Source organism: Rhagoletis zephyria, unplaced genomic scaffold, assembly GCF_001687245.7.
Source record: "Rhagoletis zephyria isolate East Lansing unplaced genomic scaffold, Rhagoletis_zephyria_1.1 Rzeph_scaffold_05110, whole genome shotgun sequence".
Classification (NCBI taxonomy): Eukaryota; Metazoa; Arthropoda; class Insecta; order Diptera; family Tephritidae; genus Rhagoletis; species Rhagoletis zephyria.
In genome coordinates this window covers 26,944-42,112 of record NW_016162193.1, presented here as the reverse complement: position 1 = coordinate 42,112, position 15,169 = coordinate 26,944, and the positions used below count along the sequence as shown (strand labels likewise).

At 34.6% G+C, this 15,169-nt stretch overlaps 1 protein-coding gene across 1 annotated transcript; it reads left to right on the top strand.

Annotated features, from left to right (window-relative positions):
- Nucleotides 1–1,202: 1,202 nt before the first annotated feature.
- Nucleotides 1,203–14,185, top strand: LOC108371623 (frequenin-1-like; the record flags this gene model as incomplete). The annotated part of the gene is made up of 6 exons (XM_017627213.1): nt 1,203–1,227; nt 5,940–5,988; nt 10,428–10,517; nt 11,059–11,137; nt 12,775–12,863; nt 12,995–14,185. Coding segments are annotated over 6 exons (500 nt in total), but the record flags the coding sequence as incomplete, so codon positions are not given.
- Nucleotides 14,186–15,169: the final 984 nt, after the last annotated feature.

Sequence of the window (15,169 nt, the reverse complement as noted above, 5' to 3'; positions counted from 1 at the left end):
AAAAAAATATGGCCTGTCTACACTTTCACGCCTTCAAGCTAATTTTTGGAAATCCATGTAATCGATCCCGATTTGCTTCAGCCAGCTTAACTATCTGGAAAAAATATTATTTAGGGCATGCTGAGGCGTACTGGTATCGAATGGTCAAAACAAGGAGCGTCAAGTGCATCTGGATAAATTCAATTACCTCAGTGTGCCAAGTTTGTAAAGCGCTGTCATTTAATTTTTTATTTGTTATTATGTTTTCACAAACAAAACCAAAAACCTTTGTAAGTACCTATGTATGTATCTGGGATAGGGCGTTATTCAACTAAGTTCTGAGATAGGGCCTTTTTCAATCAAATACTAAAGTAGGGCATTCTTGAAAAGTTTTCGGAAATAGGGCGTTTTCGAACTGGCTGCCGAGATAGGTTGATCTGTCACTCAGGTATCGATATATTCCTCACTTAAGTACACTATTCTCTTCACTTTTTATTAACTTTTTATTGGTATTATTTAAATTGTAAAGTAGGGAATATGGATTTATCCTCTTACTCTGAGGGTTTAAGAGATTAGAAAAATACTTTGATTTATTTAAAACTAATTTCGCAATCATAAGGACCAACTGAAGAGCTGAAAACTTTTAAGAATACACAAAAGAACACACATCATCCGACCTTAAAACAAGTACTCGACAACACCGTTATCTGAAGGTTTTAAGTAAGGCATCTTATAGTGACTTTCTGATCCTTAAATTTAAATTTCAAGCTTAAGTTTTCCTTCTATTAGATCACTTATATAACCAGTAAGACTTACTTAGATGTACTTGTCTAAAAACTCGTATATTTAAACTTTTTATAAGGTAAATATATACCTGGAAAATTCAGAATTAAGACCAATAATCTCAACCTATTTGTACTTCCTCAACTCTACAAATATTTGTATCTATATAGAACTTTGATCTTGACAGTGAATGTCGAACGCTAATAGCAAAACTTCAGTAGAAAAAAAGCTCTTCAAAGATAAACTTTTCTGTGAACCATAGGATATTTTAAAATGTTCCAAAGCCGAACTTGGTTTACCTGTTTATAACTTTTACATTATACATGATACGTATGTACGTATATGTACATACGTATGTAAATATAAATTTATTTAGAGAATTGTATTCAATTTTAACCTACTTTCCTAACTTTCCTTCCTACCATTTCTTTTCTTTACAGTCACAGAAAAAGAAATTCGACAATGGTAAGTGCACATGCAATGGATTTAAATAAGTAGCATAGGATTATTAAATATTTAATCAGATTGAAAAGCATTTTAACAAAAGAAATGAAGTTAGCAACGAAAAGAAGAGGACACTGATGGGCAAATAGCTTCAACTAAAACTGTTAGCTCTCTTCTTGAATATATTTGCATTAAAATCCTTTGAAAGTTACCCAAAAAAGGAACAGCGAAACATCGCGACTCAGCAACAAGCACTAACTTACCGACTTAATAACCTTACACATTCTACTCGCGTTTTTCTTAAATTTCTAAGCATGCCACTGACATTAAGCAACCGCATTACTGTTGATATAGGCCACAATTCTTCGTATGGGGAAGCCAATGAAACAACAAGTAAAAATTTCGCAAAGCCACGCAAAATGTATTTCAGCTGCCAGCTAAGCTTCCTACTGGAATCGGTTGCTTCTCCTACTACTTAAAAGCTTAAAAACTTGGAATTGAATTAGTGCACCAAAAGCCGTGAATTTAATTCAATTGAAGCGTATCAAAAAAAAACATTCCGGTAAAGTAAGCAATCCTAAAAGCAGTAAGATACATTTTTTTTTTTAATGAGAGTTGACGGCAAATTTACAACGCCATTCCACGCTTTACAGCAGATGTTGGCGCTTAAAGCAAAGCGAACAGGTGGCTTAGTCATAAGTAGCAGATTATATGGCTTGCCACGCACACTACCTCAAGCAAATTCCTTTTTCTGCTATTACAAATATTTAGTATGTATTTTCACATGTATGAATTTGAAGTTGTACATTAATTTATCTGTAAATACAAAATAATGAATACAGCTAAGCGCACAATGTGTGCCCTAAATTATTCGAAATGGAATTTTAATTAGTTTGAAAATGTATTTTGTGTAGATTATTGTAGATTAAATGAATTTTAATTGCCTCCGCCTCGGTGATGGACCCATTTGCGGTGCTGATGACACACAAAGAATATTCCAAGACATGGCAAGTTAAGCAAATTTTCCGCGGATTTGTAAATTACCAAGCTTAAAAGTCATTGCTCAACGATGAAGCACCCAAACAGCGTGTACGGCAATGAGTTGCTTGAAACTTAATAGACAGCGCAAATTACAAAATGACTAGCTGGAAATTTTATGGAGATTTTAGAACGACAATATCTTTAAGTTTGTTATACGTGTCTGCAAAACAAATAAAAGCATTTTAAAATTTTCATACGATCGCCACAAAGCCCTAGGGTAGATGACAACAACTCTATTGCTTTGAAGCAGTGTGGATGAGTCCTACTGACACTGCTAGTAAACGTTTCTAAGTCATGGAGTAGAGTAGGGGCAATGTTCATTCCAGAACTTAGAAGAAGGAACTACTACGAAGCTAAACCATTGAAGCCGATAAGTCTAATTTCCCTTTTGCTGAAAGCAATCGGCAATGAAATAAGATTAAATAGTCTGAAGCAGGCTCCATTTCAGACCAATCCGAATGAATGCATTTAGTGTGGGAAGGTCTACGAAAACTGTCCGCGTTGTCTACGGAGATACAAGGGTATCTATTTGTGCTTCCGTCTACATTGAGAACCCTTCGATAAAACGTCTGATTCAGGCTTATGTCGGGCATTAGAGAAACGGAATGTGCGAATAGCTTAGCTAGTTCAAACAAGAATTACTCAGTTTCAGCATTTAAGACAACCTGGTACGGTTTCAAATAACAAAGCCTAGAATTAGATGTAGTATTTCTTCAAGTCTTACCTGACAGAGGCATCCGCTGTCTGGGATATGCAAGTGCCGAAGTATTAATTGCCAGAGAAAAGTTCAAAAGTAGCTTCTGCAATTTAGCTCAAAGAGGACTTAGCTTAAAAAAATGGTAAGCCAAAGTAATAGAAGAACCTTTCCAGCTACATAGGCATTAATGATATGCAAATTGCATGTCTGAGGGGTGTAACCCACAGATAAAGAGATCTATGGACGATGGCTTGGGAATCACGAAGTAATTTAGCCACGGTGAGGCAGTCTCTAATCAAACTTCGACGTTTACTTATATTTAGATATATAACCTGAGCATGTCTCGCGACGGCTATTATGAACAAAGTAGTTGTTTCCGAGAAGAGGAATTTCAAAATATAGCTCTGCAGCAACGCAACCTTGAATGCCTCTCTTATGGAGGCTCATACCCAGGCGAGCATTCTGCAGTGGTACATTGACTGCCTAACTCCGAGCACTTTTTTCACGCAGTTTTACATATTTACTCTACGAACCAAGGTTAATTTAAATAGAAACTACCTTTATCAGAACCTTCCTATACTTAGCAACAGACCATCTTAGAATTTGAGACTAAATCCTCTCCATTCCTTGAGTGCTTTAAAAAAAATTAACGCCATTTCCAAACCCAATGATATCCGAAAATTTTACATACCAGGGTACAACTATATAAAGGGGAACGATGTAGCAGGCGGCTTTTTAATTTTTCTTACTTACAAAATTTAACTTTTTGTCTTTGGTATTTGATAAAGAAAATCTTAGCTCGAATAACGGTGTCCTCAATCTTTGTAAAAAAACGAGCGACAACTGCTTAGAAGGTTGTCGGATTCGTTGTCTGTGATTGAAGTATTGCGATTGGTTTTTATACCCGAGCGCACTTGTGCACAAGGGTATTATAACTTTGTTCACATAACGGTTGTTTGTAACAGGCAAAACGAATCGAGATAGATATAGACAAATGTATACATAAATGATCAGAATGAAAAGAGAAATCGATTAAGCGGTGACTGTCTGTCCGTCCGTCTGTCCGTCCGTCCGTCCGTCCGTCCGTCTGTGCACACGATAACTCGAGTAAAAATTAAGATATCTTAACGAAACTTGGTACGTGTACTTCTTTCGGGCGTAGGACGGATGGTATTGAAAATGGGCAAAATCGGACAATAACCACGCCTACCTCCCATATAACGGTAATTTTAAGAAATACGAAAACTGCGATATTTTAGTAACTACTGAAGATAATTCACTCAAAATTGATACTTACAATGAGTTTCAGACGGAAAACATGAATATTATAAATTTTTGGAAAATGGGCGTAGCCACGCCCACTTATGGTTACATGTGTATATCTTGGTAACCGCTACACCAATTTCTTCCAAACTTGGCACAGTTGTTGGTCCTGGTACAGTATACCAACTGGCCGAAAATTTCTAAAATCGGACAATAACCACGCCCACATCCCATATAACGGTAATTTCGAGAAATACAAAATCTTCGATAAATCAGTAAATATTGAAGCTAATTTATTCAAAATTGATGATTGCAACAATTCTTTACCAAGAAATACGTTTATGACAAAATTTTGGAAAATGGGCGTAGCACCGCCTACTTGTGATCACATATATGTATCTCGCTAACCGTTCTAGCAATTTGCACCAAGCTCGGTATGGTTATTGTGCTTGCCACATAAAAGCAAACCGTTGAAAATTGTTGAAATCGGACTAAAATTGGGGCCGCTTTTCATATAACGGTAAATTTCAGATATGCTTGAAATTTCAATATTTCGAAATTTAAGGACGCTAATTTACTTAAAATGTATACACCCCGGCTTAGCATGTAGCGGTAGCTTTCGGAAAGGTGGAAAACATATATTTAATACTTGCGCCGGGTATTTAATGTTCGGCTCCACCCGAACTTAGACTTTCTTACTTGTTTGTTCTATTTTTTAACAATTTTCTAACAAACATATTTAAATTAAAATTATCTAGGAAATTCACAAAAAAATAGAAAATTATGGAAAATTAAATAATTTCAATATCTACGACTATATAAAGCGCGAAAAATTTTTTAGTACTTCTAACATAACCTTAAATGTTTTGCTTAAAAATTACATTTCAAAAAGGTTTTAAAATATTGGCCGTATTAGACCGCGATTAGACTAACAAAAATGTGTAAAATGAAGAGTTTTGAGTTAAAATCGTCAATTTCATGTTGCGATTTTTTTCCGATTTCTGAGAAAATTGGTTTTATTGTATTGACACAGTCAGAAGTGAAGATACTAGACCAATGAAAAGCGAAATCAATATCATTTGCAAATTTTTTTTGTACATTTTAATTAATAGTTTTTATGACAAAGTGGCATTTTTTTCATTAATAGAAATATTAAAAAAAGCTGCACTCAAACTCTTTTAATAAAACCACAAATTCAAAAGTGACCCATCATAACCCTCGATCATCAAGGGTTAAATTTTTTTTTGCCAAATATGTGCAAAAACAAAAAAAAATCGTGCCATAATTTTTTTTTGCCAAAAGTTGTCATATTTCCCATAGTGCACTGAACAGAATGTTGCAATAAAACAATTAGTTGATGTGCTTTGCTAAACTCGGTCAAAATCGCTTAAGCGGTTACAGAGCCAAAGACGAAGAAGAAGTAACAATGATTTAATTGCGCTTAGAAAATTGTACTTCTAATCACAAGGAGATTTTGCATCGGATTTTTCATTGCTTTGAACTTTTCATGCCCACCTACTCAAGTTTAGTTGGGAAGGACTTTTTTCAAAAGGAAGTTTGGCTTCACTTTACACAAATAGAGAGGATATCTAAGCTCTAAGAAAACGAACCTAATACAAAGCATATCAGAATGACAGGTCTATGGCAAATTAGGAGCCAACTTAAAATCTTTCTAAAAAAAGATACCTATATACTATCTCTAATTTACTTTATTTATTTTTTCTTCGCACAGGCACAAAGGTTTTCTCAAAGATTGTCCGAATGGTCTACTGACGGAGCAAGTAAGTAAATGAATGTAATTTATAAACATACTCGTCTCTTAATTTTTAAAGCCTCTATAAAAGAGAACATAAATTTTTTGTTCGAACATTTTCACACATATTCAATACACATACATACAATGAATCCAATCAAAATAGTTTTATGTAATACTTTAGCTGAAATATTCGTTGCCTGATTTAAAACAAAAGTACTGCAAATAAACCTAAACGGTTGCTTTATAGTGCTAAAGATGTATGTATGTGAATATGTACCTACAAAGTTTACAAACAAATTTATTGCCTGCTATGTACCGGAAAGAATAATGCAAAACAAAACTCAAATTTATGGCGAATTTCGCCTCGGATTGTAAGAACAAAAAAACCCCAGAAAACATAAAACTTACAAAATGTGTGTAAACCAGCGACCAAAAACCAGCAAATGTATGTACGTTAGGGTAGTCCCAAAATGCATGTGGAAAAAGTTAAGTCGGAATTTTTAGGCTCTAGCCGCCTAGGATTGTTCTATACCGAAAATATATACCTTTATTTTTATATTTTGAAATCTAAAAATCAAAGCGCTCAAATCAAAGCGCTCGAAGTTGTACATGTATTTTATATGGGAAAAATAAAATTTTTCGTAGAAATGGTATAGAATTCTTGAAAATCAATATTTTACGATCGGAAAACTGTGTTTCACCTGAGACTCCCAGTACTAATGCTCAATTATTTATTTAACCATTTTTTTATAGTAACTATATTTTATAGGTCCCTCAAAACCCCCAGAAAATGCTAGAATAAACAATGGGGGATAAATAAAAAATCTTTAGTATGAAAAAATTGCTTAATAAACAATTGGATATTGTTACTGGAAGTCTTCTGAAGAGCACCAGAGTTTACCAATCGAAAATGTTGATTGTCACGAATTCTATACCATTTATAGGAAAAATTGTTTTCCCCCATATAAAATACATGGAAAACTTTGAGCTCTTTGAGCGCCTCTAAAAAAATTTTGGTTTCAAAATAAAAAATTTGGGTATATTTTTTTCGATATAAAACAGTCCAAGGCGATGGGAGTATTAAAATTCTGAATTTACTTATTTTGGATGACCATAATGTACATACATATGTAGATATGTATGTAAGTGTAAGAATAAAGCCGAAGTAAACTTCAAGTGTTTGTGGTTAACACTAAACCATAACGGACGATTTAAATTTCTGTTTCTACCACTTTACGCCACTGGGATTTAGAATTTTTACGACAAGCAGTAAAAGGCATACTTTCTTATATAACTACTGGCAGAAGAGAAGCAAGCAAATACACATGGTCTGAGAGTGTTTTTGTTTTTGCGTAAAATTTTTTTACCAATTTTATTCAACATTTCTCAAACTAACAACCTACATGCATATGCACATACATACCTATGTACATATATCTAAGTTGAATGCATATGTATGTAAATTTTTCAAACGGACATCTTCTGTTTTTACAACACTTGTATATGCATGCATATGTGCATATTAAAGTATTAAAGTTTGCATATGTATTTGCAAATACTCGTAAAAATACAAAAATATGATGGCTCTCATTTCAAAGGGTTTTTTTGTGCCGGCTAGCCCTTGCATTGTTGTTGCTCTCTTATAACTATTTAATCCATGCGCTTGCTCCACTACACCAATATATGAAAATATATGCATTTGGCTTGTTTGTTGTTACTGCAGCTTGACGTATTAAACGAATATTCTGCCGTCAGCTGTTCGCTTCATCGTTATGCAAACGATACACAAGCCAGCAGACGCCCACCTCACTCGCGCAACAGAAACCATAACAAAAACAATAATATTTTCTTCGCTTCAACGGCTATGCGCCTAAAAATATGCCTGATGAATGAAATTTATGCTTGAAATGTAGCTTGAGTTGAAGGCAGAGGTACGGTGCGGCAAGTTCGATAAAAGTTTTCGTAGATAAAAAAAAACACCCGTGCTGGGATTCACAACAAACATTAATAAGCGAACAGCAGGTGTGCCTAAAAATATGCAATGCCTTCAGAGAAATATTTCGGTTTCTTCTGTTAAAAATTTCTTATTGCACCTCTTTCATTTATATGATTTCGCACCACTTTACATTTAAAGGCCAGCATGCAGCTCTCAGGAAAAGCAGAAGCTCCATATAAAATGACGTAAAAGAAATGGCTAAAGCTCGGAACACTTTGACGACAGCAAGCGACAAGCAGCATCTGTCAAATTTTAAATACACACGTTCTTACGGACACAATTATTTTGACGACAGCACGACATCTTGGCTGCAAGACTGCAATTGTCGACGTCGCCAAATTAAATCTATTTCTAATTTTGCCGGCGACAATGAGTAGATGTAGTGCTGCAAAATTAAATTGTCGCAAAATTAATCACATATTCTTGATTGTTCATGTTTTTCTTATTTACTTAAATAAAAATACACAATTTGTGAAATAAATATACCAAAATGTCAAACTTTAAAATCAGCTGTTTGCTATGTCGCTGAGGTCTTCAAAATGTTTAAGAAGCTGGCTTCAAGGCGACATTTGTCGACAAAATGATGTCGCTGTCGTTACGTCGTGAAGTTGCAGTCGTCAAAGTGTTCCGAGCTTAAGAATGGTTTAGGAATGGTTTTCTAAATTTTTTTTTTTTTGTGAAAAAAGCGGCAACCCATGCTTGCAAAAGAAATATATGCCCATTCCATTATTCCTTGGGGAAAGAGTGAACCAACAGGCCGGTAAAGTATCAGATGTCAAAATTCCTTGGAAACACACACGAAACGGATTTTTTTTCTTGACAATTTTTTTGAGAGCTGCATACTGGCCTTAAAACGGTTGTACCTTAAAGTAGGGATGAATCGTTACCATTAAGATATTACTCAAATCAGTACTACCTACTCAGTATCGGAAAGGTATCGATTACTTGTGCATAGAACCACGATTTTGCATATTTTTCAAGGTTGTTGTATTTTTCTTCACAAAAAGTCCTTTTAGGTGTAGTCGCACGGGTGGTTTAGGTAGCTTATTCAATGGTTAAGCGCTAACTGCCAATTCCGCATGAGTTTTGGTCGGGAACTGTCTGGACCGCATGCATGATGACTTAATATCGTTTTAGTCCGCTATTGACGTACCTGTTGGGAGAGTGACGAGATGGAACATCTGACAAACTTGTACTGGGGGTGCGTTGAAACATACTTTTAAGAAAAATTAATTCGCCAGATGGCGCTAGAGTCGAGTTATTCAGAAAATTTTATCGTATATTGTATGACCAGATTTTGATGAAATTAGAAACGTATACTGGGGTGCGACGAGAAATACTTTCACGGAAAATGGATCCGCTGGGTGGAGCTTTCGATTTGTATGAAGCCTGTATATTGTAAACGGAGTTCAGATGTGTATTTAATAGAAAATATCTAAGCTTAGGATACACTCGGCAATAACGCTTTCACTATGAAACAGCCTTGGAACTTTATTGTTTAGTTTTTTAAAAAGAAGTAAGCCACGCAGACGTAGTCGTGGCTATCAGCTAGTCAAATTATAAAAACTATTTTGAGAAAATTTTAATTTTAGAATACATATCATAAAAATTAACATAAAATGTGGATTTAATTGTGTGTGAATAATTCAATGTTTCTCAATTTCGATATTGGAAGTCTCCACTTTTCCTATAATCATTTATTTTTCCTATGCAGTTTAAAATACATGTATTATCAGAAAAAAAAATCGTAAAAATAATCAACGCTCAACGCTCAGTTGGGCTTGAAGTATTATTAAAAAATTTGTTTACCTAAACTCACTTTATTCTTCAGAAGCACCTCGCAGTTTATGTGTTACTCGTGGGATTTGTATTATATTTATAAAAAAAAAATCCCACCTTTATTTAACTAAACCACTGTGCGCTCTGACGTCATCGCTATTCGCCCGCACCAACACCGCCATAGTTAGCCAACGCTTTACTAAAGCTCTTATGCCACCGAAACACTTGATTTACAAAACAAACAGGCTACAACAACAAAATACAAATAACTAACAACGGAAACAACAACTACCACAAGTGTTGCAAAACAATCATACAGAATTTACGTAGTAAAATAAAAAATAATATTTAATAATAAAACAAACAACATGGCGCCATACTTTGCCAACTTCCATGTTTTCCTGCTAGTCATAACACAGTTTTCGCACACACCCACGCCGGCTTTTAATACCAGCCAGATTTACAAGAAAAAACACACACATATCCCTTACACATACTACCAGGACAAACGCTTACTACTTGCGTGCTCTACTTCTCCTCTTAAGGCCACTTGACGACCGACACCAAAAGTCGTTGCATTTCACCACCAACATGTCAAGATTATTTTTTTATTACTTTCTGTTGTACGAGTAATTTTACGAATTTTGTATTTATGTTCTCACAAAATTTTCTTTTGTTGTACTTTACAGGGTTTTATTAAAATTTACAAACAATTCTTCCCGCAAGGAGATCCCAGTAAATTTGCCTCGCTGGTATTTCGTGTCTTCGATGAAAATGAGGTAAGTTAGTCACTGCAGTCGCCAATAACATTCAGAGCGAAGTAGAAGTAGAAAGAGTATATATATATATAAAATAATAAATACATACATACACAACCAAAATGGCAGTTTGTAAAAACAACAATCAGCATTGCTTTGTCGTCCATTCCCATTGTTCTATTTGGCAGTGGCAGAAAGTATTAGTTCTGCTGCAGCTTTTACGCGAATTGGCTGCTCATTTATTAATCCAATTCAATCGTAGTCAATCTATTTCCATTCAATTCCTTTCACTACAATCGATTCCTAACATTTCGATGGAATATTGCATACATTCAGTATTGTATATCTTTCTTTAAGTCAATAGCTTGAATGAAATTTTAACTTTTAAATTAATCAACAGCGAATTTGAACTATAACTTCTTGCTTTCTTTTCAACTTTTCTATTTTTCTTCTTCTCTTATTCTTAACTGCTCACGGTTTACCTACTTGTTTATTCGCTTTTGTCTTTTCTGCCCTTTTCTCTTTTTTTCCGCCTCTCCCTCTTTGCTCCTCTTTATTTCAGGATGGCGCGATTGAGTTTGAGGAGTTCATTCGAGCGTTATCGATTACATCGCGCGGCAACCTGGACGAAAAGCTGCAATGTAAGTACAAACAGGAATATATACGCCGCACACGTAGATTACTGCAAATTACTAGGTATGAATAGCTAAGCAGAGATTTGCACGATATTAAATTTTTATACCTGTGAATATTGGTATGGCATGCAGTCAGTGGGGTTGGAGAGGGAAATTTAATACATTTTTTTTTCGTAGAATACGTGAGCATGAACGACTGTTTAGGGAATTTTTGAGCTATTAAATTTCATTAATTTAAACTGGTAGTCAAGAGACTAGAAATTCAATTAATACTCAAAAAAACTAGAAAGGTCTTTCCAACAAAAAATGTCAATAAATCTCGTAGGAGACTATGAGATGGTGGCTCAGCCCGACAGGTCGATGTCCTCGCCTAAGGCAGGCATCAGCACTACTGAAGTGATACGTTGGACGGAGTGATGTAGGCGGAGAAAAACACTTTACGGCGTCTGCTACAGTTGCCTTTTAATAAGTGAAAGTTCGGCGTAAAATTTATGAAGGGAACGAGAGCCCGAGGAAAAAGTAAGATGATACTACTAAAACTGTTGTCCTTCCAAGACATAAAAATCATGATTGGCGGTTTCAATGCTCTTAAAGGGGCCACACTCATAGGCTTCGCGCCTAAACGATGAAACTTTCAATAAAACACCAAGGCTTAGAAACTACGGCGTGGCGGGGAGCATTGTAGTCCGTGTCCGAATCAAAATATACTACAAATAAAACGTATGTGCAATCTGAAGGCTCTACAGCAATTTGGTTGGACTAAAATTACTTTTTTCTGGAAAGTGATCTAAATAAGATAGTTAGGAGACACAGTGGGTGCTCAAAATATATTTAGTTCATTAGGCAGCTGATGTATTTCCCATTTCGTTGCTTTGGGAGTTCTAAAGAAAACGTAAGGCAGCTGCGAAGAAAGTACCGACAAGTCTCAAAACAGCTACGATAATAGGAGTGGGAGACGATGTTAAGTCATAACGCTGGAGTTCCTACATATTATGGAAACAATTTATCAGGAGAAACAACTCAGAAAATTCCCTGTCAACCTTGCTGTTATCTGCAATATCGCTATGCACTGAAAACTAAATCAGCCTAATTTAAAAATACGGCTACTCCGAAGCCACCCAAATAGCGGCCAGTCACTGCTTCAACAGTTTTGATAGCAGCTCTGGGGAACCTAAAGCACTGCTGTCAGAATAGCCCTTGTTTCTTCATTTCGAATAGAATTCTCCGTTAAACCGAAAAAATCGGAGGGGCACCACCGAAATATTTCCAGAACTCAAAATAAATTTTTTTTATTTAGTAAAAAGTTATTGAAAAGCAAAATGGATGATTAGTTTTGGGCCCCCATACCTTAACTAAGTATAATTTTATTGGATACATTTGAAAAAACAATAGGACCGATTTCGATGAGAAAAAGTTATATGTAATATGTTAATTTTTAGGCATCAAATATATAGGCAACCTATTGTTGTAAGTAAATATTTATAAGCATAGATGCTCTTTTTTAAAATTAGGAGCTTTGCGAAACAACTATTAGCTATTCAAGAGTCTTTTAAGTAACAGCAAAGTACGGAAAGTGCCATTAATTAAATTATTCAAATATTTGTTATCACGAATGAATTCTACATGATTATGTAATCTTTCAGGGGCATTCCGGTTGTACGATGTGGATAATGATGGCTACATAACGAGGGAGGAAATGTACAACATAGTGGACGCAATATACCAGATGGTGGTGAGTAAAACAGTTTTTAACCATAAAAAACTAATGCTCTTCTAGTTTTAAATCCCTTACATACTTATTATTTATGCACTTTTATTTTCACACTAAAATTTATCACTTTCTATACCCCCCACCTCTAATAGGGCCAACAACCACAGACGGAGGAGGAGAATACACCGCAAAAACGGGTCGATAAAATATTCGATCAAATGGATAAAAATCATGATGATCGGTTGACGCTCGACGAATTTCGTGAGGGTAGTAAAGCTGATCCACGTATAGTGCAGGCGTTAAGTTTAGGTGGTGATTAACCAAAAGAGACTTAGTTTAATTCTGTAAAAGATTAAACGAGAAAGCGCAAACAAAACAAAGAAAGAAACTTAACAAAATAAACAATAAAAAATGAAGAAATATTCATAAAAAAAAAACTAAATACATAGCAAGGGAAAAAAGAAGCAGGAGAAAATTTAGGAGGGTGGTAAACATAATTTCTTGCAAAACATATTTATAAATTATGAGAGATGAGTCATAATCAAAAGGAAGAAGAACACATTAATTTACACAAACAGAAATGAACAGCGTAGGCCTGAGTTATGCCAATGGCAGTCAGCTGGCACTTGCATATATTCAAATGTACATACACACATACTTGCATACAAAAAAAAAAATAGCCATTAGTTTACTTAGCATGGAGTTAGGCTATGAAAAACCACAACAACATACAAACGAAAAAGTTTCAAGTAATAAGGCAAGCGGTAGAAAAGCTTCGAAAACCCAACAAAAAAAAATGTATTTCAAGAATGCAAAAATAAACGAAATAGCAAATTATATTCAAAGCGAACGTAGGTGAAACGGGTTAAGTGTAGATTACCCAGCCAAGTTGCAACACTAAAACACTGTTGTTGTACCGCTAACGTACACACACACACACACACACACACGCATACGCAAACATAGTTTTAGTGAACTCAACGAAATAGAAATCAAAATCTGCCTGAAACTGGCAGTCTTATTTGCAAAAGCAGCCAAAAAGGATTTAGAGAAATTACTGAAATAAAAGTAAGCATCAAAAAAAGCCAACTTCTAAGCAGCAGATTTGTAGGAAGTAAAAAAAAAAGTTTTCGCGGAAGTAATATTGGAATTCATAGAGAAAATTAAAATTGACTTTAAACACTGCAGCTAAAGGTCGAATACAAAGGTGCGTTTTGAACAATTGCAAAAAAAATTTAAAAATAAGATTAGAGGAAAAAAGTAAGAGCAACAAATTTCACACTTTCTATTTGCAATATGTATATAAACATACACAAGTATAAAGTAACAACAAAAATTAAATACAATTTGAATTTATTTTGAAAATGGCATAAGTCACTTCGCACCTCTTGTGCTCAAACGACCGGTTACTTGTAACCGAATGCAACGATCTTTCTATCTCCATAAACAAGACCCTGTACCTTTGTTTGGTGAAATTTACCAAATAACCGATGCGTCCAGATACAAGTGACCGGTCATTTAGGCACAAGAGGTACGAAGTGACTTATGCCACTTTCAAAATAAACATAAAACATAAACATTTTGAAGGCTTGAGTGCTTTACAGATGACATTGCCAGTTGCGATAAACAAAATATTTATTAATCAAACATTCATGCCTGCGCAAAAGCTTCTGTATAGATATTGGGCCTCTAACATAAAAAGTAAGCCTACACTTTTGGTGTGTGTAGGGCCCATTATCTGAAGCACAGCACGCAAGTTTGGCAAACATTGAAAAATATTTAAAGAAACGAAATTGTTATGAACAATGACACCAATTTATAATATAATTAATTATATAAATTCATTACTCATAAAGAAATCTATTAGAATATTAAAAAAAAATCTTCAAAAATCAATTGCTTTGTTTTTTTTTTCTTTTAATATGCGCCCTTCAAGACGTTAAAAACTTTGCACTTTCCTTGAAGTTTCAAGTTAATATCTTAAATAATCAAAAAAATTAAAATAAAATTAATATTCACGTCATGAAAATTTCACTCCAAATTCTGGATAGGTAAGCGAAGTGCAATAATTTCTAAGCGCTGATAATAATAATCTTAGTCCAATCAAGCTATAAAAAATAGCAATTTTTTTAGTATCTATGTTACGATTCGCGAATAATTTCGATTTATGCATATGAGGAGATTTTAAAACAACTCTTAAATATTTACTTAGAAATCATTCAAGTTGCCATCTTCGCTTAAGAACTAAATTCTTATAAGACCCTCATACATTTTTTTATTGACTGTTTTTTCCAAACATGGGGACTGTTTTTTCAAACATGGTCAAA